Genomic DNA, 24,063 nt, shown 5'->3' on the forward strand with positions numbered 1-24,063 from the left:
TGAGATGTATGAAGTGGTCCTAAGTCTTTAAGACAACTGAGTTTTCCTTCTATGTCTTCTGGATAGATGATCAATGATGGCTGCCCAATGGGTTCATTTGGGGAACTTTGAAAAACACCAATGTCCATACCCTACCACCAGGTCTTCTAATTATAAAAGTTCAGGGAAGATGTTCCTTTTAAAAGTTTTAAACTGTTGTTTGTGTTATATCTGTTTGATATGTATTTTCCAGGGAGTTCTTATGCATATTCTCAGCTGAGAACCACCCTCTTACATGTTGAAACTCCTACCTCATTCCTAAGAAAGCTTTGATGGCACTGCCAAGAAATTCACTTACTTATTTTCAGTGACAGTCTCCTTAAGAATGGAGAGAGAACTCATTTCAAGGACCTGCCAGGCTACACTGTTTCTTGATGCTACTTTTCACTGTGATCATCCCCTGCTGCTCTCCATCTGAGCTCTTAAGTTAGCTTAGCACTGACTCTATCCTTGGGTATGTCAAGCTTCTTTGGCCCCCAAACCATTTCACATGTTCCTATCCCCAAGGTACAGCACATACCAGGCAACCCATGTCCCCTTTCCCAGGGAAAAAAAGAATTCCCATTCTCCTCCAGACCCTGGTCAACAACTTTTTAACTTGCTCCTTCCCTAACTTCTCTGCTCATATGCACATCAGTATTTCAAGCTTCAGTAGAATTTTGAACCCATCTCTGCTACATCTGTTGAGATGCCCCAGTCATCACTTGATACATCCCCTCCCTTGAAGGGAGGCTCATAAGGCTGCCTAAGGGGAATAGCAGGGTGTGACTCATAAAGGCAAGACCAAGTCCATTCCTATCTCAGGACTATGCAGCTCTTCTTCTTCTTTCCCATAGTACATGCTATTCCTGTATTCTATAAGTATAAATAAATTCAAATATTATTTCCTGGTAGATGACTTCAAGAAGAACTAGTGCTGAATCCTGTCCTTGTCACTTACCTATTTTATCTTTCTTGTCACATTGTAGGAAGATCTAAAATTATCTTTTCTATTTGTTTATTATGTGATGTTCATCTCCTACTCTGGAAATTGAGCCTCTTGAGAGCAAGTATCCCTCTGTCTTGTATTTTGTAATGCACCAAAATTTAGCGTGGTGCCTTGTCAACAGAGAAAATGGCAAGTCAAGATTTGCTCCTGAACAGCTTCCAAGTCAGATGGATCCTACTTTAAATTCTGATTCTACTAAATCCAGTTTAGGTGATAAACCTAACACATCTATGTCTCAATCTCCCATTTCCTAAGGAATCTCTATTGTGATTTTAGAGTTAGAATCATTTTGAGGAAATTGGGAGAGGCTAAAGACTATACTCAACCCAAGATTGCATGCAAATTTCAACAATAAGTTCTTTCCTAAAGCAAATGTGTTGTGATGCTGATGTAATTAAATATACCAGCATTGGAGATAAGAAACTATTCTTTTGTCCAAAGTCAATCTATATTCAAGACAGGCAAAAATTCTCAAACCACTTTCATAGTGAAATTGAGCCAACTAGTACCATTAATTATAATCCTTTGGAAGTTCATTTGGTGTGAGCTCTCAGATCAATTGTATAGATAGATGAACAGAAACAAAAGAAAGAAAGAGGAAGAAAGGAAGGAAGGAACAGAAGGAGGGAAGAAAGAATGGAGGGAGGGAGGAAGGAAGAAATGTAGAGAAGACATAATATATAGATATAAGTGGGTAGATATTGTTTCAAATAAGTTTGTTTAATAAATGTTAAACACATATACTCTAGATCATTTGTATATTATATAGTCAGAGTTTAATTAAGGCCTTCGATGTATTCTATTTGATATTTATTTAATAAGCACATCAATTTTTGAGGACAAATGGAAAGGATTGCTCGTTATAGCTTCATCTATATCATACGTATATTGCCAAAGAGCATGTTGTGCCTATTATTTCAGAGCAATTTTGAATCACAGGAAGCTTGTGGCTAGTATTTCCTGTGATGCTGGACACTCCATGTGACTAGATGGATGTCATGAAAAGCTCATTAAGTCTTTCCAGACACACAGTTAACATTATAATCTGGGAAAGCCTGGTGTTTTACAAGGAACTTCCCACTGTGGTATAGCATTAATTTCCACCATAGAGCCATGTTTAATATGAATATGTTTGTCCTTTTTATGAGTGAACAAAATATCATCAAATCACATCTTGAGCATCCTTGTTTTCAGTAATGTCCCTTCAATGATCTCAGATCCACTCTCCTCTTCTGTGCTTGCTCTTCAATATGTTGTCTATGTATACTGTGTTTAAAACACTCTACCATCCACATCCTCCCACCCTTTAGCATTATTGAATCCCTTGAAACAAAAACACCCACATTTAATTATGTACCATGCAATTGAGTTTCTGTTCTGTTTGTTCTGTTCTGTCAACTTTGCTCACATCTCAAATAATTGAAGTCAGTTTCTTCTTTCTATGTGTTTGTAACTAAGTGTGAATTGTTTGGTTTTTTTTGGTTTATCTATTTGACGTGGACATTCCCTTTCCTTTTCCAGCTTTTTTGTTCTCTGGCCACTGTCATTGTTATGGGCTCCTTTAAAGGACTCTACCCTTTACCAGACTACCAGATAGTCCCAAGCTGTCTCTACATTCTGATTGTTTGGACAATCTCTGAGTGGACTGTCAGTCCAGGATATTCTGATTGTGATGTCATCATGAACCTCAAGCTTGTTTAACATATATATGGTCAAGTATATTCCTCCATCATCTCCCATCAGTTACCTAGGCTACAAATCTCTCCCCTTTCTCCCTTATCAAATATTCAATCTTAGTTTGTATACTTCTAAAAGATATCTTACAAGTCATTCATATTTATTTGACTACTACTGATATTGGAATTCATGGCTTTCTTCGTGCTGAGAGGATGTTCTACCACTTAAAGAACACCCTAAGCCAATTTTGCTTTATTTGTTTGTTATTGTGGGTAGTAGGTTCTCATGACTGTACTAGGGGCTGACCTAGGACTTTACATTTCCTGCATATGACTTCCCACTACACGGCACCACAGACAGGTATCATCATAACTTACCCATTTCGTTAAAATCTCACTAACTTTTTGCCTAGATTGACCTCCTACTAGGTTCCTCCCAAACTCTGCCACCCCAGTAGCTAGGGTTACAGTCTTGAGACACTGAATTTTTTCATGTTTCCTTTATTGCTAATAAAATTAATATTGCACAGGCTTAATCTTCTCTTGTTTTGCGTATTATTCACACAACCTATGTCATTTTCTTTATTCTTGGAAGCTGTATTTCTTTCCCTTCCTTCTTTCTTCACTCCTTAAATCCATACTGCAGTCAGAGAGTACCAAGATACAAATCTGTTTATGTCATTCTCCTGCACTGATTCTTTGGTAAGTCCTTAAGACTTTGAAGTGAATTAGTAAGGCATATTTACCCTGCCTTGCTTGCCCTCTCTGCATCTCTCCTGACTCATTTCTAACTAGCTCCCTGTGAACCCCATAGCTTTGCTTGGCCACTGCCTAAATTGTCAGAATTACTAACTTCAGTAGTCCTTGGTTTTCATTAAAAACTCTGGAATATGACATCTCTCTTGGAGGCAGATGCACCTATAAGTGCCTACTTCTGAAGAGAGACCATCCAACGTATCTAGGAACACATTAACCACAACAGCAAACATTTAAGAGCCATAATGTACCTGTGGTCATATTCCTACAACTTCCCAGCTGCCTGACTATGGAAGATAAAAATGACTCCCCTGCTCTTAGTTCCCTTTTGCCTGCACTGATATGCTTAAGTGAAATGCTTTCCAAAGTTCTCTAGAGTTTCCATTTTCTGCATGTTTCACCAGGAACAACGCATTTCAGAGATGTCAATAAGTCAGCAGTGTAGTACAACTACAATCCTTGTTGTTTATTGATCACTCTTAGGTAAAGTGGCTTTTATATCAAATCGATACATGTGTTAAATGTATTCAAAGTAATTGCTTTATAGACTTAAAGGAAACATACCACCCATTAGAAATGCAGTCTGCCTAGCCCCACCTTGTGGACCTCATTGTTTCTTCATTTTGTCTTGTTTTTCTTTTTTACTGATGAAACTATCAGCTCTGGGAAGATAAACGCCAGCTCACAGGAAGCAGCACAGATTTTTAAAATTAGAATTCCATTTAAATTGTAACACTATGATTTATTTTCTATGTCACCTTGAGGAATTTATCTAACCTTTCTAAATTTTCTCAGTCAGTACTTTCATGGAAATCATTTCAATTACAAGACATAAGTAGGACAAATGGTATACACAGTCTGTGTGTCCAGGTCAGAGAAAAACATACTTAATCCTGAACTGTGAAATTTAGAGTAGCTAAATTGACATTGGTTCTTATGTCTGGCAAGAGAAAAATACAGGTAAGGTGAGAACGTAAGTGAAGGTGATAGGAAAGTTTATTAGAAAATAAATATAGCAGAGAAAGCTAACCTATGTAATAGATAAGCTTAAGAACAGAGTTTCATTCCATCCTCCCTCTTTCATTCTCTCTTCTTCATTACAGAGCTTGGCCTTGGGTTAAACGTGGACAACTGGAAGTCTTGAAGATGGCTTTCAGATTGCTGGGTTTCCTTTCTGTTTTCTGTGAGGTTGTGACACCAAAGATTTATTGTGTCTCTCTTAATTTCTTCCTTCCTTTGTCCGTCTTACTTTCTTGCACTTTTGTAAACTCCTGCCCCCATTTCTTTGTCACGCAGATTTGAGTTTATCAGCTTTTCTTGCTATCTGCAAGTTCTACAGAGTAAAATTCCCTAATTGGCTGCTATGCTACTAATTATTATCAATGGCATGCTTGGGAGCACAGGCAACATGCTGTTATTCTGGCTAGCTCAAAAAAAGAACAGTCAAATAAAGATAGCCAGATCTTTTATAATGAAGTTAACATTTAGACCAGTAAAACTAATGTGGATTAAATGAGATGCTCTAAGGCTAGTTTGATCAGCAATTCTGAGATAAGTAAGATTAATTGTTTCTTTTACAAATAAGGGACTTGAAAGACAGAGAAGTCCAATGACTTCTCAGTAAATAATTATTCATCAGTTAACACACTAAGGACTCGAGCCTATTGTTCTGGATAGGAGTGTAATCCCTTCCCTTTCCATTCTGCTTCTCCAATTTTTCCTTGCCTTCACAAGCCAGAAAAGTGGCTACAATAGAGAATTCTACACTGACCCCAGAGTATTCTATTCACTGGGTCTAGAATGGCCCATAATTTGCATTTTGAACATCCCCCATGCTGCATTTGAAGAACATTTCTATAGACAAGCTTTCTCTGAATTGGCCAAGGAGATTTCTCAGCATTCTTAAATACCTCACTCTTGGGAAGTGACCAAGAAAGCAAGATGAGACCATAGATCTCAATCATGGCCTTCCAATTTTTGTATGGAACAGTGTTGCTGCTATTGGGAGGAATTCTACTTCCCCTTGGCTAGCTCTTCCCAGTCAAACCTTAGATTAGTCCCAAATATATTCTGCATAAGCTACAGTTTGAGCTGTTTTGTTGCTTTTTTTTCTATTTGAACATTATGGGATATACTTTGAAATCTGCAATATTTGAGATAGGAAATGAAGAGTGCAGCTCATTGTTTACTTTGTGCACTGGGAAATCATGCTGCTTCGGCACTTCCTTCCATGGAGAGAGAAAATTTAGCACAATCAAACACTTGTCTATAGAGACAAGACACTAAATGAGTTTAAGGAATATAACACTTTCATTTATTTATCTCCTCTAAAATGGAAACTACTTCTTTCATCCAAATCCATTTGTGAAGTGAGTAGTTAAGGTTTCCTGCTCAGATTCCTGCAGACATAACAATAACTTTTTAGTAGTATGTATGACAAAGGAACTTAGCCAGAAACCAAATTATCATTTCTAGCATTATTTCTAAGGGGGAAAAAGAAAACCTCTTCTTTAGAAAAAGAAGGTACAGAATAAATAAGCAACAAGTTCTGTGGGGGAAAAAAAAATGTTTCTTGTAGTCAGATTGGATTGGATCCCAGCATCATACATTTTGTGTGTAAAAACAGACTTCTCTCAGTTGCCTTATCTGCTAAGAGCAGATAATATATACAGAGTCCTGGCGACAGGGTATATGTGTGAGGGCTATGTCATCCCATTTCCAACAATGACAGCTATTAAATTACTGCTGTCATTTCCTAAGGACAGCCCATTCTTTTTAGGCTCCTATTTGTGTATGGTACTTCATTGCTTTTCCAGCCAGAGAATCAGGGTCACCAAGGAGACAGGAAGCTGGAGGGGTGCTTTTAAGCACAGCACTTGAAAGCACCTCACTTACCTCAATTATGCAAAGCAATTCAACTGTGCCCAGCTCACATCTGAAATCTACTTTAAAACTGGAGGGTGCTCCACATTTTACCACCTGATATTTTCAGGGATATTATCTTATCAGTCTTTATTTATTTTCAGTAGTTGAGTTTGAATTTAAGACCTTTTTATGGTATTTTTTTCTTTTTTTTTTCTTTTTGGTCAAGATGAATCTTGTTGTCAAACTTGTTACTTCCTCCCTCAGTTTTCTCCCACCTTCCCTACTCCCCTTCCCCCATCCTGATTGTACAGTTTACAACATATAGTCTTGTAAGTATTGCTGTTGTATTGGTTCACCTTTTACCCCTTGTCTCACCATTTTGATGTTCCCCTTCTCATCCCTAATTCATACGTACTGTACCCAGGGTACCAAAATAAAAAACAGTGGCGATAGGGGCTAAAGTATAGGGAAGATAAACAAAAGAAAAAGAAATAATTTCACATAGTATGTTAAAAACAACAAGAACAAACAGATTGTTTCCAAATCTTGGAGTACATTTTGCTTAGCATCATCTTATATGATCATATGTACATAGCTATTGAGTTATTGTGATCATCTGACAGGACTATCCTAGACATATACTAATTATTACCAATGAGGAAAACCATAGAATCTCTGTTTCTTTGGGTCTGGCTCACCTCACTTAGTATGATTTTTTCCCAAGTCTTTCCATTTCCTTACTAATGGGGAATGTCATTCTTCCTAATAGAAACATATAATTCCATTGTTGAATTAAAGACTTTTTGTGCTTGCCAAGACAGTACTTTCTGGGTGAAACACACACACACACACACACACACACACACACACACATCTAGCCCTTCTGTGGGAGCTATTTTAAGCTAAGGTTTTGCACATTCACAGTTTATGATGTCCTTATTTATTTATTATTTGTTATATTTCTGCTGTTCTTGGGATGACAGATATATGATTATTCTATTATGGTGGAATTTTGCAAACTTTTCTGTCTGTGCTGACCCTGAATCATGTTCCTTCCAATCTCATCTTCCTAAATAGCTAGGGTCACAAGTGTGAGCTCCTCTTGCTAGGCTAAACACTCCAAATCTCTCAAACTTGATTTACTGAATGTATGTTTAATTTTCCCATAAGAAATTTATGAAGCAAATTTGATCCCACTTTCTCCTAGAGGAAATATAGAATTTTTTTATCCATTTGCATTTCAATATAAAATATTGAAGAGTAACATATTACCGCTGTTTACGTTAATTAGTGGGAAAGAAACCATGTGTACTTGTAAAGTTAACTGTGGCCTTGGGTGGATATTTTGGCAATGTTCATCAACTGTTTATGAAATATCTACTGCATATCGAGGGCCTTCTCCACATTGAAATTGTGAAGGCAGCTGACTAAACTGCCTAATGGCATCGAGAGTTAACTGGGGGAAAAGAAATGAATATAGAATTATGTAGTTTATATGACAATGATAATGGCTATGATACATGAAACGTTTGAGGAGAGATGAAGAAGAATTGGAACAGAAGACTGTAATTTTGAATAAGGTACCTAAAGGCCTCCTAAGGTTGAGGTATAGGACTTGGAAGTGCAAAGGCCCTAAGCTAGCAACATGTGTAGTAGAATTAAGGAGGTGCGTTGAAGAAGCCAGTACGGCTGGAGTGTGTAAGGGAAATATAGAGAGACATGTGATGTCATAGTTATTATAAAGGACACTGGGTAGCTGTGACTCACATCAGTAATCCTTGCTCTTTATGAAATCAAGATTGAAAGTATTGTTGTTCTAAGACATACAGGGCCAAAAACATTTACAAAACTCCATCTCCACAGAGAAAAGCTACACATGGTAGTATGTGACTATCATCCCAGCTGTGAAAAGAAGTATAAATAGGAGGATCATGGTCCAGGCCAGTCTGAACAAAAGTAAAGACCTTCTTTACCTCAAACACAAGCAGAGAAAACAGGGCTGGGGGGTATATCTTACGTGGCAGAGCACCTGCATAACAAGCACAAAGCCCTCAGTTCAGATTTTAATATCAACAAAAATAATTTATGATTTTTTTATCTTTGCATTTTTATATAAAAGGTTGACATCTATTGGAGAGTTGGAATAGAGTAACTCCATGATTTGACCCGTGTTTTAAGAAATGTTTTGTCTGTCATTTCTCTCTTTAGGGCAGAATGGGTGGAGGTAAGAGCAAAAACGGAAATGTGACTTACAGAGCAGCCCGACTAGAAAACAAGCTGGTCTGAGCAATGACAACAGGGTAGTGAGGACTGGCCCAGTGGATTTCCTAAGGCTTGTGTCATGGCTTCAGCCTCTTACTGGGATGTCTGGTGATTGCTAACCTAAGAAATCTACCATAATTGAGCCAAGTGGGGGTACAAAGAGTCTAGTCAATACAGGAAGAGCATGCCACTGTAAATGTCCAGAGCAAGTGTCCACATTCCACTAATTCAGTTCTCATTCGCACAGGTTTGTAATGACTGGGTGTTTCAAAGCACCTTGGAAGAACTAAGTGTCCCCTAATAGCAAATTCCCAGTTGTGATTTTTCAGGCCTTCTCTCCTTCTTGCTGTGAATCTATTACACATCACTGTGTTTTTTGTGTGTGTAATGTATGTAATTAGCTTTGCAAATAGGCTCTTCACTTTCAACTATACACGCTAGAGTTTTGGAGAAGGACTCCTAAGTCATCATAGACTTTCCATCTTTATATTTCAAGGTTAATTAGTTTATCCTGTCTGCCGGTTCTATTATGTCATGTCACTTACACCCATCATATTATCTCCACATGCCAAATGCATCCCAATTTCCTTCCCACTTCGATTTCTGGAAGAACATCTTAATCAATCTATTAACCTTTAGTCAGCCACCTTCACTCCTCATTTCTAAACATTTCTTCATATAACAACCACATTGGCATTTCTAAAGTATACAAGTGATTATGGTCTCCCTCTTCTTACAACTATTCAGTGATTCCCCATGGTTCTATAAAGAGAAAAGCAAACTCCTTTACTGGATTTAAAAGAGTGTTAATGATCTTCTTACCATAAAAGCCCTGTACCTTGAATCAAAATGTATTCCTATCCAACCCAGACACTCAGTTGTTTCTATCCAAGCAAATTCACTATGTCTAATTTCATCTCTCATTCTTAGCTGCTTTGCCTAGGGATTTTCCCCACCAATAATATGTTTTTCCCATCTCTGGCTTGACCCTACTTCTCTTTAAGATCTGAGCTGAAGTGTATCTGTTGTCTATATTCAAGTCTAAATTGCCACATCTGATGAGATTCTGGTTCATAACAGAAACTTTCCCTGCAGTTCTCATTTTTCTGCCTTGTCCTAGTTGATTGTAGGCTCCGAGATGTTGACAGCTGTCTCACGGGCACTATGTCATGTTCCTGGCAACGGTGTTGATATTGATCAGGTACGGTCTGCTCTCAGTAAGTGGTGTTACGTTTCCCTGAATTGACCAAATAAGTATAAGCATTTATGATGCAGTAACACACGTTGTCTTACTTGTGTTAAGATATTGAGTCATCCTCTGTGATTATTTCTTTGCAGAAAGCCATTAATCATGTTCATATCCATAACCCTGTTCTCATCTCTTGTCACTGATAAAGAGATGAATGGAGTCAGAATATTAGAACAAATGAGATATGGATTAAACTTTTAGCCTTCTACAGTTTCAGACTTGAAGCTTTCTTCAATAGACCAAAGAATGAAGATAGTCATCATCTCATGGTAGTTAATATGAACATAGGCTTTTATTGGAAATAAATTTTTACACTAAAAAAATCTCTTCCACCCAGAACTTTCAGGCTCTGTACATATACAAATACAAATGTTCCCATACATATATCTGCTCAAAGCTGTTTGGTCCTAAATCACACCTTAACATTATGAATGATAGATTGCATTTCTATATTTGACACAATGGCCCATACCCTCTTGAAACTCTTCTCTTTTGATTCCCATAAAATGTCACTTTCTAAAGTATTTTTAGATCTCTGTCCACTAATGCTTGGACACACACAGAACATCTTGCTTCTTTTTTTTTTTTTTTTTTTTTTTTGGCCAGTTCTGGGCCTTGGACTCAGGGCCTGAGCACTGTCCCTGGCTTCTTCCCGCTCAAGGCTAGCACTCTGCCACTTGAGCCACAGCGCCGCTTCTGGCCGTTTTCTGTATATGTGGTGCTGGGGAATCGAACCTAGGGCCTCGGGTATACCGAGGCAGGCACTCTTGCCACTAGGCTATATCCCCAGCCCCATCTTGCTTCTTGGACGTTAATTATTTGCTGATGTGTCCTCTGTTCATCTCTTCCCAGAATACTGCATTCTTTCTTCTCTACACCTGTAGAGGTGTATGGAAAAGGTTATAGAATTTTAAACTCATCCCAGACCTTAATCGCTAGTTCTGGTTCCTCAACCACGGTGTTGCTCCACATGTTACGTCACCAGTGCGTCTCCACTTAGATTCCCTCTGTTTTCTCAAATACAGTTGTATTGAAAGTTCAAGAAAACCTCACCTCGCTCTAAGTCCTGATTTCTGGTTTTAGAGAGAGAAACATGATTTCCATCTGGTCCTTTGAAAGTGTTTGCTTTTCCCTAAAAGGCCCTAGATCACAGGAATAGATGCCAGGGCCCTGCTGCAGGAGAGGACCTGCTTCTTAGCATCAGCAATGGATTGATGGGGATTGAATGGTGTTTCTCCAAATCACTGTGAGCCAAGCTGCATCCTCTGGTTTGATGTGCAACACTCAGAGATGGATGTGTGCCCGGTTAGAAGTAAGTATGCTAAGGGAAGTCCTCTCAAGCAGACATCAGAACACTGCTGCTGTCAGTCAAAACTTCCTTTCTCTGTCCCTCTGGAGATATTGGATGTTCAGTTTTCCAAAGTCATAAGTTCTCTGTATTTCTTTCCAACGCCCTTCCCCTTCCTTTAAATTCTTTCATTCGGCTGAGGCAATGCTGCAAAGATGATCAGTTCAGGTCTTCTTTGATGTGTTCTGACTTTGATGCTGCCATGTTCTACCAAGGTCAGCTCAGAACCTTTGCAGGTTCCTGTGCCCTGGGGCCTTTCTGCCTACTGACATGACCTCCTGCTTAGACTGTGGTAACCTACCTACTGCTTTTCCTGTCTCTGAATTCGTTTCTCTTTTAATGTTGTTGCTTTTATAAATCACAAGAGGAAGCAAATAGGATACTTTATGATTGTCCTTATGAGTTAGCAGCCCAGAAATTCTCATTTTTGTCTTCATCACTTAACTTTCTTATAGATATTCCTTATCATCTAACCTCTCTCATATTTCCAGCCTAATTGTTTCTTTTTCTTTTCTTTTTCCTTTTTCTTCTTCTTCTTTTTTTTTTTTGCTTTGGAGACAGGGTCTGACTATATAGACTAGGCTGGCTTGAATTTTTTATCTTTCTGTCTCCATCATCCGAGTGCTGAGATTACAGGTATGTAGCACCACACATATCTGAAGAGCACTTCTTTATCCTAACTATCCTATAAAAATGAGCTAATTCTTTCTTTTAATCTCTGACTCTGACCATCAATGATACAACTCAATTTGAATACCGGTATGACAGATGGACCCTTTGTTTTGTAATACATTTATTCAGCAAATGTTAGGGAAATATTGGGATTGCTCAGCTCTATTCTAGGTGCTAGAAATGGTGTGATGAGCAAGAGGTGTGTATGAAAGCAGCATGCATACAAATAGGAAGAGCAGGAGAGTGAATTCAGTAACTAACATAGAGATCATTTCAAGCAGTGATTTTCTATGTGCTTTGACCTGCCCTGGATGCTTTAGTGTGCAAATCCACGTATATTTATAGATATTTTTATTATCTCCACTTTATGAAGCACCATGCAACCAACACCATGAGAGAGGTAAGGAATGAAAATCAGGAGAGAAAACAAGGATACCTATTTATGAAGCGTGATATTGCTGTTATTTTCATTTGGCTACAGTAAGCCATCATAGCCTCCATTTTCTCATTTTTAAAAAGGAGCTGTTGGCAAGAATAACAAATCAAAATAAAATACAGATAAAATAAAGACCAAAATAATCAATAAATATAGCTTTATGGAGAAGGATAGCGTTGGTTTTAAGCTCAGCCGTGGAGGCCATCAGTCCTTGGAAGGTGGCCTGGGAGAATCTGGGATGTATCTTCCGAGGGAGGATGGCATCTGTCATGACTCACCGTTCTGGTCTCACTGTGGAAGGTCCTTGCGAAAGCTCACTACCTATGGCTTTGTCATGCGCAGAACTCTGTACTCCTTAACTGGAACTGAAAATCTCAGGAGAGCTTGGTTCATTTCTGGTTTTATCAGTGCTCGGATGTCTGCGCCAGTTAATTAGGGTGTCTTCTGGGAGCACCCTTTCTCCAATTAAGTGTCTATGACTCTATTATCTTTTGTGATCCTCCTGGAAACTGTAAAAGGAAAACATTATTCTGCTTAGGCATAGTCCAGGGTCTTTCCTGTAATTCACAGTATGGATTTGCCTCTGATTGCTTTTCACCCTGAAATCAAAGATTGTCCCTAGTGACCTCAGGGGCATCCCAGCTAGGAAGCGAATGTGTACCAAGGCCCCTGTCTGGCCCTCTGAGTGGGCATGCTCTAAGCATCTACTTTGTGATTTGCTCAGCACTGCAGGACAATGTGCACAGCTGTAAGCTTGCAACAAAAAGGGCCTTGCTCACGGGCCTCACCTATCCTGCCAGTCAAATAAGTGGAATAATCGGTGTGATCCCTGTGTGTGAACACATGTCCACCACAAATAAAAGAGAGGGGGAGTGGGCACATGAGGAAGCATTGGAAGATTTTTGGCAGGAGGATCTTGAGCATATTCACAATGTTCTTTCCATAGAGTCCCTACAGCTCTTTGTAAAACTAAGTGTGATTATGAAAGTCATCCGGCACAAATTTGAAATGCACTTAAGTCTCGGCCTTCTGTGTTGTTTTCCAAAGTTCTGCTATGATGTGGGATAGTGGTTGATGCAGCTCTAAGATCACCTCAGTCAGTCTCTGGGGATGATTCCTTCATAATAATGGAGAGAATCTAGCTGATGAAGTGAGAGGTGTGGGCAGGGAGGCACTAATGAGTAGGAAGGAAGGTGTGGCAGGCTTAGGAACCAACCAAGGAGTCAGGGCCAACATCCCGACATACCTAGTGCAACATTCATGAATGTGTCATATTTCCATGCTTTGCAAACCACTGATTCTATCTCCAAGGCCATCTGAAGCTGGGGCTAAGAATATTAAATGGAAGAGGTCCTGTGCTTATGAAGGACCCAGTCATGATGGAGGAAAAGAAAGAGGCTGATTAAAGAGAAATAATCCCTTGTCTATTGCCTTTCCTAAAGTCTTACTCCTGTTTTAGATCACATCTATATGATCATGGGAGTCTCATAAGCAAAAGGGAGGCCCACTCATTTTAATGCTCTTGAATTTCTCATCATGGCTAGAGTAGGGTATTGCTTGGTTCTCTCTCTCTCTCTCTCTCTCTCTCTCTCTCTCTCTCTCTCTGTCTCTCTCGCTCTCTCTCTCGGGAATGCGCTCTCTCTCTCACTCTCTTGTTCCTTCCTATCCCTATTTCTTCATTTGCCATTGAATTTTCTTCTTCTTCATTCTGTTCTGAGCCTCTCCCCTTGACTTCTTTTCAATGCTCTCCTAACTCCATTCATAGGAAAGGTGGTAAGACAAGGCAAAAGGTGATATATCACTGAGAAGACTTATCTTCTCATAAAACCTTTTCAGCTTCCCTTACAAATAACCTGATCATTTATCTATTCAAAGATTACATGCTGTTCATGCTTTGATCAAAGATAGTTAACAATTATTTTCATGGTATATTAATTAGCACAATGTTGATGAAAATTTCTTAGGATGGAAACTGTCTTTCTCTTCAGTTCTTTATTAGAAAGGGCAATTGATTTATGAATTCAATGGGGCACCCAAACTAGACTTTGTGTTGCTTAGTTATTTAATGGATATGTGTGTGTGTGTACATATAGTTTTAAAAAATCTATTAAACACACACTTACCATCCTTTCAGATTGAACCCTGAAGCTACAGTTGTTTTACATAATAGTTTGTCTATAGAACATTTACAGAGTTTTTTTTGGTGGAACTGAGGGACCGAAAGGGAAGGTGACTTGATATACTTTACAGTAGAGAGCCATATGTGTAGAATATTGGACATCTGAGGGGGATGAGCTTCTGTCGTTACATTGAGAATATCTTAAAGCTGGAAGACACATGAAGAGACCTATGTTGACCTGTTTTATCACTTGCTTTTTCCAATCCTGTTGTTGAGATTTTTCCACCAGCTGTGCAGCTTTTGTGAATGCTGTTTTTAATGTGAGCCCATTACAACTCAACAAGACCTACCTCGATGGTTCTTTTCTCTTCAACGGAACCCTCCAGTTGCTAGCAAGATACTAGCAAAGAACGTTTAGTTGTTGCATTTATTACTTTTCATAACAAATAGCCCTTTATGGCCACTGCAGGTGTTTCCTGCTTCCATAGATTTCTCAGATAAAATATGAAACCTTTGTGACTGTGCCATTACTATGAAAAATTCTGGGATAGAGAGTGAAGGTAGAGAGATTCTGACATTCTTGAGGGCCAGAAGAGCCTGTAGCTACAGAGGGAGCTCAGGAAACTAATACAGAAAGGTAACTTATGTGGACAAAAAAAGGACTGGATCTAAAAGGAAATCCTTTCTAGAATCTGTCTCATACCATCTATGGGTGTATATGTGAATTCCAAGGATAATGAAAGTTTCATTCCAGGAACATGAAATGCAGCAGTTTTAAAACATTTGCATAATTATGAGTCAAGAGATCAAATGACAAATGTTTTGCTGAAATATACCAGTGGATGTAAAAAGGGGAAAAATGAATTTAGGAACCAGAAAATGCAATGTCACTTTGATCACTGTAGTTTACTTATTTTTTTTTAATGTAATCAGGTATTATTTAGGTTTAAAAGACACAAAGGCATAGGACTTGACCTAATTAACTTTTGTGTCATTTTTAACTCATGTCTTCTTACAGCTGACTGCAGTGGAAATTTCAGAGTTGCTGAAACATTTCTTTCCCTATCATCTACTAAGGCCAGCATTACCTTCACTGCCTTGCTAGCAACTGTAAAAGAAAATATCAGGATGAACAGTGGATGGGCTGATAGATGCAAAAGTATCTTTCATAGACATATTATCCAAACTGAAATGCTCCATTACAATTGCCAAGGTGTACTGAAACTGTGGTGATTACTCAGTCTCCATGGGGTAGAGGGCAGGAACAGGAAGGACCAGTCACTTTATCTGAGGAGACCCTTCGGAGTCTCTAAAGAGTTTGCTTTTCCATCAGAATCCTTAAGTCCACAGCTGAGCAGTGTCACCCAGGGCTGGTTTTATCACTTAGTCTCAGATAATTCTTAAATCAGCCATGAAAAGGAACTAGTGACATTCTCAAATGAAACTGAGAAAACGGAGACTCTGAAATGGCACCGCTTCCAAAGGTCACACAGCAAACAAGGCAGAAAACCAGACTTCACTCAGGTCATTCTGTCCTAAGCATAAGTACAACTGACTACTTCTAGCAATGGTAAAAACCCCCGCCATTATTGCTGGTGACATCACTCTTTGCAAGTGGAGCTGCAGTCCTCTCTTCTTCTCCCACCGAGTCTCTGGAAGACATCTACTTCTCAAGCTGCTGCTACATTTTTGGTCACTTTCCACTTTCTGCCTTTCCCCCCGCCCCCCTGTTACATTGCAATCCCCCAAAGGAGAACATTAGCCACTGTTCATTGTCCTATTGTTTAAGTACCATTTATAACCCATAATGTTCCACTTCATAAGTGTCAATAACTAAATGGGCTATTGCCTCCCAGGCACGATGCCCACAGCTTGGCAAGTAACTTCTCTGTTTCAGTTTCCTTGTCTATGAACTAAAGGAAATCAGAATATCCTACAGAGCTATGGGGAGGAGTTGATGGTCGGTCAGTCGTTGTAATATTAATGAGCACTGTAATATTAAATGCTCTGTAAATGTCTATTGTTTTGACAAAATTTAATTCTTACAATGGCAGTTCCTTCTCAATGGACAGCTTTCAATACAGCATGACACTATTGTCATCACAGAATGGGAAGTGTTATCACAGAGGTTAAGTGCCTTGCAAGAAGATCACATAGCAGAGGAGAAATAGCAGCTGAAGGTGCTCCCCTGTAGGAGGTCTGAAGCCTGACAGCCCCCGTATTGTCTTGCATAGCCAATCAGCTTATTCTCCTGAGATTGTTGGGCTAGGTTTCAGCAGAGTGGAGAAGACCAGTACAGCCAATCATGAATCAAGGTGATTTCCCACAAAGCTCTGGAGTAGGACACCTGATGGCATCCTTGAGACCAGTACAGCCCACACTTCCTAGTTGATAGGAATAGTTTGAGTGTCTTGATTCACAAAACATAACTCAGACATCTGCTGAACCAGACTCTCCACAAGGGAGCGTGTTGAGCAAACATTCCAAATTTGTCATCAAAAGTGTGTGTGTGTGTGTGTGTGTGTGTGTGTGTGTGTGTGTGTGAAGCTTTGAAAGAGACTAAGGCTGGACTCCTAAGAGACAGGACAACAGTCCGTCCAACACACCAGAGAGTAATTCTCAACATTACTTTAAAAAACTTTCGCCCCGCCCACCCCACCTGCCTTGCATCCATCTCTCAATACTCCCTTGGACTCATCAGCCAGGAGTAGAGCCGCAGTTTGGGGTCGAGGCTTGCCAGGAACCCTGGGAAACGCTTGTCTGACCAAGTCACCGAATCGTTTTGCTCTTGCACTTTCTCCTTCCTCCTATTCTACACCCTCGCCCCCTCCCCGCCCCCCCAAATATAAGCTGTCCCCGGGGGGTTTTCGCCACGGGCTTTCTAAAAGAGTGGTACCTGCCACTAGAACGGATTCTGTTTTTTCACCTCGCATTCAGAGAGCTAGCAGGCTGAGCTATCTCCCAGAGGAGGCTCTGGGGAGAGAGCAGCTGCTAGCTAGCAAGGAAGAAAAAGAAAACGGGACAGCAAGCTAGCTGCTAGCTAGAGCAGGGCAGGGCTGCCCAGCCTGCTCCTCCAGTCCTCTTGGCTTAAAGTCTCCCCTTCCCTCCCAGCTGTTTCCCGGGCGCTGGGAAGACATCGGAGTCCAGCAGCTGGCGGGCTGTGCTTGTGTCTACCCAGCCAGGCACTATACATGAGAGGAGCAGCATGAGGGGCTGGACTTTAGCCCAGGTCTGTCCTCCCCCCGGGGGGCCGCCTGCTTTGCTTGATGCATCTGTGAGGAGCTGCTCACGTCCCCCCAACCCCCACCCCCCGACACTCACACACTTGGAAGTCTTTGTTCCAAACCCTACGTGGTTGCTGGGATTCTTTAATTAACTCCCTCCACTCCTAAGGGGTCCAGAGGCTGGGATGCGCTGCCAGCTCAGAGGATGTTGACTCTTGAGTGGGAATCCGAAGGACTCCAAACGGTGGGCATTGTGGTGATTATATGTGCGTCTCTGAAGCTGCTTCATTTGCTGGGACTGATTGATTTTTCCGAAGGTAAAGTGGTCGCTCCCAGTCTGTGCCTTTGCTTAGGGCTCATTCCCCACTGGATCATCTAGATGTTTCTGAAGTTGTGCCGGCTTAACTACCCCGAAGTCAAAGTTGTAACATATGCATGCTTGATTGACACAGAGCAGCCTAGCGACTCCCAGATCTCTGACACTGGAAGGGAGGGGAATGGGTTTTTATGGTGAGTTCTTTCTATTTGAAAGCCATGTGGGCTTCTGGCATTTTGTGGGTTAAAAGCATTTCCAAGGTGGAAAGTTACATCTGTGCTCTGGGGTAGTGACACAGGTTGGCTTTTGATGGTGATGGTGGTGCTTGCTACCATCCTCCTAAGACTCTTTGGATTGTGAGGGAGATTTCTGAGTGGGCTTCATTAGTTGCCAGGGTTGGGAGGCAGGGGGATTACAGCTAGTTTTTTTTTTAATTATTATTATTGTGATATAAAGTGGTTAGCTCTTGGTGTAAACTGAGGCTTAGTGAAAATGTGTATTGGAGCACTTCTTTTGGGCAAGTGTTCTACTGATATTTCACACGGAGCCACTTTGATCACTTGTCTTCTGGGCACAAGAACCCCCCCCCCCCAACCAGGACAAGATCTGTGGCTACCAAGGAATGTTGTATCCAGCTAATTGAAAATTTACTTTTGCTATCCCAAATCAATATTTTATTCAAAGACTAGAGACTTTAGGGGAAAAGCTGTTTAGCTTTGTTTAGCTATGTAAATACATATCAGTATATGTGTATGTATACGCACATGTATATATAAATGTATACACAACATATATAAAGCACATGTATGCAAATATGTAATCAAAAATATTCTCAGCGCTGGCGCTGAAATATCAAGATTTGACCAATTTTTAACTTAAATTACTTGATGCCAATTGTATATCTGATTTTGATCTTCTTCCTAAGTGACAACATGGAGTCCAAGATATTTGCTAATATTCTTTCCAGATATGTGTACGATATTTTATGACAGAATTATGAATATTCACTTCTCACTTTCTGGACCATATAAGGAAAGAGGAGGACTTAAATGTCTCCAGATTTTTGTAACCTTTACTTTAGGACCTAAGATCTAGGGCAAAGGTGACATTATAACTAAATCTGATACACAGGTTGTTTCTGCTAATATGTTAGTAATGGTCATAGAAACTTATTGTTAGAAAGTTCATTATTCTACAAAATAGGTTTCTTATGTTCTAATTGTTCAGTCCAACATAAGAAAATAAGTTGTCATGTGATTTTCATGTCTTCTTATAAGTTTGTTTAGTCTATGATAACTTCTGTTTAAGCATAATGAAATAAAGATTAATTTTTTTTAAAAACACAGAAATTAGGATTTTTTCCTCACCTTATATAACACAGGGATTTTATTTAATCTCTCAAAGGAAAAACAATGAAGAAACAAACCTCTCAAACAACAATCTTTCATATTTTTGATATTCCTAAATCAAGACATTAACATGACTGACTTAATGTAATATAAACAAGATAATCTCATTTTATTTGGTGAGAATCATTTGCTTTCCTGTCATTTGGTGATTTGGATTTGTTGCCTTAATTTTCTTTAGCCATAGCTCCCAGAGTTAGTGCTCAAGACCCAGGGTAGCTTAGCTGCCGACTTGAGTCTCAAGTAGACCCACCATAGAGGAAAACAGGCAGTCAACTCTCACATCACTGGAAGACAGCACATAATTGCTTTATTCCTCATCACTGATGATGTAGAAAATTGAAAGTTAACAGTCCCAAGTGGGAAAATCCTGGCAATGATTCAGTTTCAAGTTTTCTGTCACTTAAAATGATAAGATTGCAAAATAAAGCTTCATATGTTGAGTTCTAACAATGTAAAGTAGAACTGTAAACCTAACTTCTCTCAGCTACATTCAAGGATTTTTAAGCTGGTCTGAATGTCTTTCTCAGGAAAAATACTCATGTCACATCCATATTCTAATTATAGTCACTTTTCTATGTGCTCCTATAGACATGCCTACATATTCATTGTATAAAGCTGGAATTACTGTGGATTCACTGTGAAATATAAGTCTTGATCATGCTAAAATATATAGACGTAGGTTGCTAATATACATAAGGTAAGGCACATATTTACTGGGCCAATCAAATTTTATAGGTGTTCTGGAGTACATATTGGGAAGCGCTGGTCTGGTCCAGCTCTCTTATTTCACATAGATCACAAATGAATGCACACCGGAAAGGTTCACTAATTTATCAGAAGATAAAACTAACCAGCAACAAAGGTGGGACTCTAATCAAAGACTACTGAATACGTAGAGTGATTCTCTTACCTCACGATACTTAAGGTTTAAACCCAGGAACTCATGTTTGCAAGGCAAGTGTTCTACTACTTGAGTCATGTCTGTAACCATTTTTTGCTTTAAGTTATTTTTCAGCTAGGGATAGAGACAGAGAGAGAGAGGGAGAGAGAGAGAGAGAGATCTTTATACACAAATAGATTCCCCAGGCTGAACTTGAGCCACAATCCTTTCTAGCTCTACCTTTCCATTAGCTGGGATTATAAGTGTGAACTACTGTGCCTAGCCCTCTGAATTCTTCTACCTTTTTTTTGTTGTTGTTGTTTTGTTTTTTTTTGGTCAGTCACAGCACTTAAACTTAGGCCTGGGCACTGTCCCTGTGAGCTTTTTTCTCCAGCTTAGCAATCTACCACTTTGAGCCACAGCTCCCCTTGTGTTTTTTGAGTGGTTAACTGAAGCTAAGAGCCTCATAGGGACTTTTCTGACTGGGCTGACTTCAAATCACAATCCTCAGATCTCAGCCTCGTGAGCAGCTAGGATTATAGTACTATACCACTGGTACCTGGCTAAGCCCTTTGAATTCTTGAGTCTTTACTAACTGGACTCTAAAGCTTAGAACAATACTTGAAACAATACATTATTCAGAAAGTAGAGCATGCAAAACCCATTTAATTTCTATAAATCTTTTCACTCCATCCCTCAAACTGAGACCAAAGCATTAGACACAAGCTAGCTAAGCCATACAACTGGCTATTTTTATGAATTAAGACAAAGACATGCCAAGTGGTCTTCTATGCCCCTTTCCTTGTAAGGTCTGCATGATGCATTCAATAATGTCAAATAGTAAATCCAAGTAGCACCCCACAATGAGAGCCAGTAAGAATGTCAGAATTATAGCCTATGTCTTCTGTCCAATTTTCCTTATGCCATGACAATGATAAAATAGAATCAGAGCCTAAGCTTTATCATCACCAAAGAAGTGAAAGATCAAGAAAAGAAAAAGATAACTAAAAACCAAGCTATATAAACATTGAATACTTCATGCCTTTTAGATTTAAATTACAAAAATGTGAATAAGAGTTTTCCCTGTGGAGATTGCCAAACACTTCTCTGATATTCTGCCTACCCAATAGAAAGAATAATAAGACACAGAGAGAATTGGCATTCTTGTTTATGGCAAAGTTAAGATGACAGAGCCCACATCAGAACTTCAATCTTCTTTTAGGCAACACTGAGTTTTGATGTTGTCCTAAGTAGGTAATGATACTTGAATGGTGCCATTATGAGCTATGTCCTCCAGTGTAACTGTGTATATCAATTAACATAGAAAGTACTTCTGAGTCTATTTGGATAGAAGGTTCACATTACTGTTGAGATAAATAAGTAGTATTACCTTGGTATTTTCATACCTAATGATGGTAAGAAATGAGTAGAGACAGAAAACTGGTAAAAGAAACCATTTTCCCATTTTAATTAGTTTCTGATTTGGATAAAATCCTATTTAAACTCTCTTTCAGTTTAAATCCAAGATTTTAGAAAGCAAAAGTAATTTGTAAAGAGAATTAGAATGACTAATGGAATTTTAATATAATGATTTGAGGTTTTAACACATATCCACTTGTTAATAAGGGGAATCATGATGAATACTCATAAGACTTATCCTCTCCTTTTGTAGTTTAGCATGTAATTTACATATGTCATACTGAATTCTGACTGTGCACAGGGTCACCTCTTAGGTACTGATTGAAATACTTGAAGAGCAAAAGGAAATTCCCTCAGTGAGTTTGCACACTAGTAAGACTTTGTTTAGTTCATTTCAACAGATATTTTTTTTTATGATCAAAGACACAGAAGCAGAGTAGTGAGCGATCTTTACCAAATGAGACTTAAGGATAAACATGCTGAACATAAAGCTCAGCAATATTGACGCAAAGGTGGACTGGAGCATTCTGAAAAGGGACCAGAGAAAGTTTCAAAGGGAAAGAACCTTATGTAACACTTAGAAGTTAGAAAATAAATTTTCTAGTTAGATAATTAAGTAGATTCCAGACTGAGCTAAGAGTTTGAGCCATGCCATTAAGCCTGAAGGGGGACTTAGGTGACATAAGGCATTGACTCAAGTATGGCTTGTAGCAAATGGGGCTCAGATTTTAATGTGGGAGGTGTGACTGTGATGGACATTCGAGGTTTAATGTGGAAAGTATATATTTGCTTACTAAACAGTAAGAATCACTGACTCCAAGTCTTCGACTTTTTGGAAAGTAATCAGTGATCGGGTAGACAAGCCAGGGAATGAAGTTGTGTTCAGAGCTAGAGTCACCAGCTCTTCATCTGTAGCAGTGCGGATGAGAGGCAAGAAGGAGAAAAATCCATACAGCTCTCTCTGCAATAAAACCCTCAGAGTGAACCGTCAGGTTCCAGTTTATCCAGACATTCTCGTTTAATACAATATCCATGGCTTACAGAACAAGAAAAAAAATGGATTTCATTTCAGGACAGCATCCTTGGGCTTTAAATATTTCTTTCTTAGGAGAAAAGAAAGAAATTTGGATACAGCTCCATTGGTGATGGAAACTTAAAAACTAGTAGATTTACCTGACATCTCCCAAGGCCTTTCGTCATTTTGAGTATTTTATTTTGAAACATTTTGCATGGAAAAAAAAACATAGAAAATAGCATAACAAGCCAGCCACCCATTATATTTTCAACCAGCTTCAATAATTACCAACATTTTTTGCCATATTTTTTCAGCAGTGTCTCACATTTAATAAACATTTCCTATTTGTCTATGATATATGCTATTTCAGTTACCAGTATCCTAAAATGAATAGACGGTGTTCATTTCCTCTAGAAACTCTTAGTTGTTAAGGTGAATGGGAATATAAATCAATAAATAAATAAAATATGATCCATTGTGGCAAACACGCCAATGCTAATAAATCTAAGAGAAATAAATGTAAAATAATTAATCCAAGTGGAAAATACAGAAATGGTGTCATGTGATCCCAAGGGGGAGGTTACCTCTAAGAAGAGTTTTATTACTGAAGAGAAATGTATCAGTTTAGCATGCAAGCAATGAGTGTATGCAGCTATAGCTAAGGCCCTATAGCTACGATAGCTAAGAGAGAGATTACACCATGTTGGAGCATTGGGGTCCAATATAACATATGGAATTTCCGGAACAACAACATAAAGGTGTATGAGAGTCATTAACATACTTTTAATCCTTCCTGATGGTAACTATCTTTGCTCTTTACCATACTAATTTGTATATAAAAGATGCAAAAATGAATTAACACATGCAATAATCAAATTAAGGATAATCAGTGTCACTTTCAAATGTGCATGGTAGACCAAAGATTGTTGATTACTTTACTTCTTTACTTATTTTTCTGAGCATGAGATTTCACACAAGTTAATTATGCTTGCTCCTTGAAAGCATCCGGGACTATTGTTAATCAAAATTCTATAGCCCTGGGAAATATTTTCATCTGAAACATACAAGTGTGAGTTATAGAAACCCAGTTTAGGTGGGCTTGGATCAGCAGAAAGAGAAGCCTGCTTGTGTAATTGAGGATGCATTTTCTATTTATAGTTGGAATGTAACAAATGTGTATGAAGCACCTACTATGTGAAGAACAGATGGCAGGAAAGTGTTTTACTGTCCTTAAAGAGTTTCGAATTTCCTAGAAACTAAATGACCCATGAATAATCCAAGATGAAAATGTATCTGAGTGTGAGAACAAGTCCTTCTTAAAAAGTACTCACTCTATCCAGTTGGAAGGGGTCTGGGAAGATATTGTATGAAGACAGTGACATTAGAAATC

The 24,063-nt window shown here is 39.0% G+C and overlaps 1 protein-coding gene across 4 annotated transcripts in view; it reads left to right on the forward strand.

Annotated features, from left to right (window-relative positions):
* Nucleotides 1–24,063, forward strand: part of Kcnip4 (potassium voltage-gated channel interacting protein 4) — an 857,080-nt gene that overhangs the window by 673,696 nt on the left and 159,321 nt on the right. Inside the window, exon 1 of one of the 4 annotated variants that reach the window (XM_048364617.1) lies at nt 17,530–17,951. The exons of the other annotated variants lie outside the window; for them this stretch is intronic. Within the exon in view, the coding sequence (XP_048220574.1) occupies nt 17,840–17,951 (112 nt within the window). The 5' untranslated portion in view covers nt 17,530–17,839. Of the gene's footprint in view, nt 1–17,529; nt 17,952–24,063 lie in introns of those variants that run through there. 4 annotated transcript variants of the gene reach the window in all.

The sequence above is a fragment of the Perognathus longimembris genome, chromosome 16 (genome assembly GCF_023159225.1).
Source record: "Perognathus longimembris pacificus isolate PPM17 chromosome 16, ASM2315922v1, whole genome shotgun sequence".
In the NCBI taxonomy this organism is placed as follows: Eukaryota; Metazoa; Chordata; class Mammalia; order Rodentia; family Heteromyidae; genus Perognathus; species Perognathus longimembris.